We start from the raw sequence: 4,054 nt of genomic DNA on the forward strand, positions 1-4,054 counted from the left end.
ATCTTGAGTTTGAGTCCATCGATGCTGCCACCTGGCCAGTCCATCTCCCTGGGAGTCTTCCTCTTTTTCTCTGACCCTCCACCTTACCAAACATGATGTCCTTCTCCAGTGACTGGTCCCTCCTGATCATATGTCCAAAGTATGAGACCAAGTTTGGCCATCTTGGCCTCCAAGGAGCACTCTGGCTGCACTTCTTCCAAAACGTATCTATCAGTTCTTTGGCAGCCCATAGCACTTGGAATATTCTCCTCCAACACCATAACTCAAAAGCATCAATTCTTCTACGGTCTTCCTTATTCACTGTCCAGCTTTCATATATATATGAGGTTATTGAAAATACCATGGCTCGGGTCAGGTGCACCTTAGTCCTCAAGTTGACATCTTTGCTCTTCAACAACATTAGAGCTCAAGATGTTCTGATAAATCACACTATTGTTCATCGCTGCCTCTCCAGAACTTAGCACATTATTTGGTTTACAGTATGAATGCCAAAAAATTTTGTAAACTTTGCTCAGGGCCATATTCAACTTCATGTTGTTCATGTTCAAAATGGTATTGTAAAAGCAGGAGTCAGTGATATATATCTCTCTTTTTTCTAGTTCAGACCATGATCGGCTTCATACCTTGGTTACCGAACACTGTTTTCCGGTAGGTCGTTATCCTCCTTAGAACTGGGGGGCTCCTGAATGAGCAGATTCTAGACATTGCCTCTGGTTGTTTTTTGTTTTTTTTAGGAAGGTTCCGTTTTGAGAATGCAGGCCCAGGTTTCAGTTGCATTATTTAATGATAAACTTGATACAAACTCTGGTAAGGGTCATTGTAGCAAATGGGGAAAAAAGAAGTCTAGCAGTAAGTAGTTCTGAAGCCACATGGTACAGATCCTGAGGTCAGGGTATGAGCTACATTAAGCTAGACGTATACATGCTTGGTGGTGGTAGTGATGTGCCACCTAGTCGGTTCCAATTCATAACCACCTATATGAATCAGAACCGACTCTATGGCACATCACCACCACCACCATAGGATTTCTTAGGCTGTAAATCTTTACAAAGCAGAAAGCCTCATTTTTCTCCCATGGAGTGACTGGTAGATTCAAACTGCTGACCCTGCAGTTAGCATCCAAGATGGTCAGTTACTACACTACAACTCTATACATGCATATAGTGAAATAAAGTTTTTAACAAAAATTCATGAGGCTTATAAGGAGCTCTGGTAGAGTAGTGGCTTATGAGCTGGACTGCTATCTGCAGATCAGCAGATCAAATCTACCAGCCTCTTCATGTAAGAAAGATGAGGCTTTCTGTTCCCCTGAAGATTTATAGCCTCGGAAATCATACAGGGTTGCTCCAAGTTGGAACCTATTCAATGTCACACCACCACCATAAAGGCTTACATTGTATGCTAACTGTGGTGTTATATACTCTTGAGAGAACAGCAAAGAATGAAGACACTTTGGTTTCGTTAGAGGTTTCAGGATAAGAACTTGAGTTTCTATTAATTCAGCCTAATCTCTCCAGAGAGACAAGTACAGCTAGCTAATTTAGTCTTAGCAGTTTAGTCTTTATTCCCCTGTAAAATTTTTTACATTTCATTACTAAAAAGTGAAAGGAGCTCTTGTAGCATAGTGGTTATGAGTCAGGCTGCTAACCTCGAGGTCATCAGTTCGAAACTACCAGCTGTTCCGTGGGAGAAAGATGAGGCTTTCTGTTCCCATAAAGATTTACAGCCTCAGAAATCCTATGCCGGGTCCATGGCACTGACTCCATGGCACATAACCATCACCACCACCACTAAAAGGTGAGAGAGAAAAAAAAATATGAGGGGGCTTTAAAAGGTTTGTGATCCCCCACATGTGATCAAAAGAAATACATGCAATAATTAGTAGATTATGAAACTATGTGGGAGGGATAGTAGACTGACAGTTTAAAATGTGGTTTTAATTAATTTGGAGAAGTATCCTTAAGAGCTATGATTACATTGTAATGAAGCAAAGTATATGATTTGTTGATGGTAAAACTGATGATCTTCTCTGTAAACCTTCATTCATTTCAAAAAACCATAAAAAGTTTAAAAGAAAAAAAAGGTGTTATGATTTAGATGAAAAGAGAGTTGTCCTGAGGTATATTCCAGATAAGTTTGAGCAGTAGTTTAGTTTAAAGCTTGGCAGGTCAGAGAAGAAGGCAAATGAGGGAAAATGTTGCATATTGGCTGTAGTATTGCAAAAAGTCAGAGCAGATGCAACAGGACCTGCTTCACTACAAGGAGGGAAAACCCCAGTTAAACTTTCTTTTTTTTTAAGAGTGAAAATTGGATGTTTATTGTCTGAAAACTTTCATACATTTTTAAAGGCTCTTTTAGCCTTTAAGGAGCCCTAGTGGTGCTGTGGATTTAAACTTTTGTTTTCTTTGCCTTCAGGATATGGTCTGGGACATCAAATATAAGACTGTCCGCTGGAGCTTCGTGGAATCTTTAGAGCCACCTCAGGTGGTTCAGGTTCGTTGCTCAAGCCTGGTGAAGCAGAGCAATATGTATGGCCAGGTCACCGTCCGCATGCACACCCGGCAGGTACAGGGACCATCTGCTCTCCTGCCACCTTTCTTTCTCTCTTGGGGGTGGGCACCTCCCCCGGTAAGTCCTAAGGAAAGGTTTACCATAGCATTCCCTGCTCTGTCACTTTCCCCTTCCCACCTCTGGATGTTAGCTCTGCTAAGACACATTGTGGAGGTGAGTCGTTTCACACGCACACATGCACACACACACACACACACACACACACACACACACACCATTCCTCCATCCCCATTAAGAAAGAACTAAGAGTGAAGACTCAGTAGTTGATCATTTAGTCCGCATTTAGAATTTTGAAACATTTTTTCCCCATCCATTGAAGTGTTTTGTTATGGTTGTTTCATTATTGCTTGGCAAAAAATAAAAACTCCACAAGAACACCCAAACTTGAAGACAGTACCCATTTGTCCTAGCCTCGATGGTTTGATAATCAGAACTCGGACTAGAGGAAGACTACAAAAACAAAAAAAAAATTTTTTGGATAAAGCAAACAAGGATAAATTGCTACAATTTGATGAACCTGACCTATACTCAGAGAGGTAGTTACTCTAAATACCAACAGAGAGGGAAGTAGTCTTCACATCAAGTATCAATGTTATCCCCTCTGTATACAGGGTAGATAGGGATGGGCAACTTAGACATTGACTACCTAAAATAAAGGGGCGATGAAGGCACAAAGTGACTGGCTTACAAGGTTTCAAGAGGGAATTTAGTTTAAGAGTATGGGGGGAAAGAAAGAGTCCCTACTGAATAGATTTCATCTTGTTTAGATGGGTCTGGTGAAAAGAGATGAGGATAAGATTCGTGTGATTCAGTAGTGAATAATTGTTATCATGATTAATTAATTGTGACTGTCACAATTGTAAAGGTAGAAGTTTTATAACAAAAACAGGGGAGTGGTTAATCTTACAGTCCAGAAACAGAGGACCCTAGGACCATCAAGGGAGAAGTGCACAAGCAGAATGCAGGACCTTATCCAGAGAAGCAACTACGCCAGAGATCAAGGCAGAGATGGGGGCATGGAGAGGGGTAGCGGCTGAGGACTTTAGATTCATGGGAAGAGAGGGACTGAGAGCTGGTGTCCAGGAGGCAGACTTGCAGAATGTGCCCTTTGGATATGTAAATTATTATATATGCCTGAGTGGTTGTTTTTTTTTTTAAATCTAAAATGGATAGAGAAATACTGTGAACTGATGGTACCTGGAGGGGATTGTAATCATTGTATTGAAACAAGGTATATGATTTGTTGAATGTAAAACTGATGATCTGCCCTGTAAACTTTCACTCAATCCACAATAAAAACCTTTTAAAAAAAAAACAAAAAAAACCCTCTCAACGCAAACCCCCTTCCAAGACTAAGACTCAACGGAAATGCACGCTCTGATTGGTGACCACACACATCACCAATGGGGGGAAGTGGGGTAAAAGCAGCAATGAAGTGGCAAGCTAAGCCCTACAATGTTCAGTGGACTTCTGTGGACCCAGT

General features: G+C 41.1%; 1 protein-coding gene across 1 annotated transcript in view; it reads left to right on the forward strand.

The window, feature by feature from the left end:
- MRPL45 (mitochondrial ribosomal protein L45) overlaps positions 1 to 4,054 on the forward strand; it is a 22,658-nt gene that overhangs the window by 17,196 nt on the left and 1,408 nt on the right. The window contains exons 5-6 of the mRNA XM_006833660.1: positions 600 to 648; positions 2,416 to 2,565. Of these exons, the coding sequence (XP_006833723.1) occupies positions 600 to 648; positions 2,416 to 2,565 (199 nt within the window). The remainder of the gene's footprint in view (positions 1 to 599; positions 649 to 2,415; positions 2,566 to 4,054) is intronic.

The sequence above is a fragment of the Chrysochloris asiatica genome, unplaced genomic scaffold (assembly GCF_000296735.1).
Source record: "Chrysochloris asiatica unplaced genomic scaffold, ChrAsi1.0 scaffold00007, whole genome shotgun sequence".
NCBI lineage: Eukaryota > Metazoa > Chordata > Mammalia > Afrosoricida > Chrysochloridae > Chrysochloris > Chrysochloris asiatica.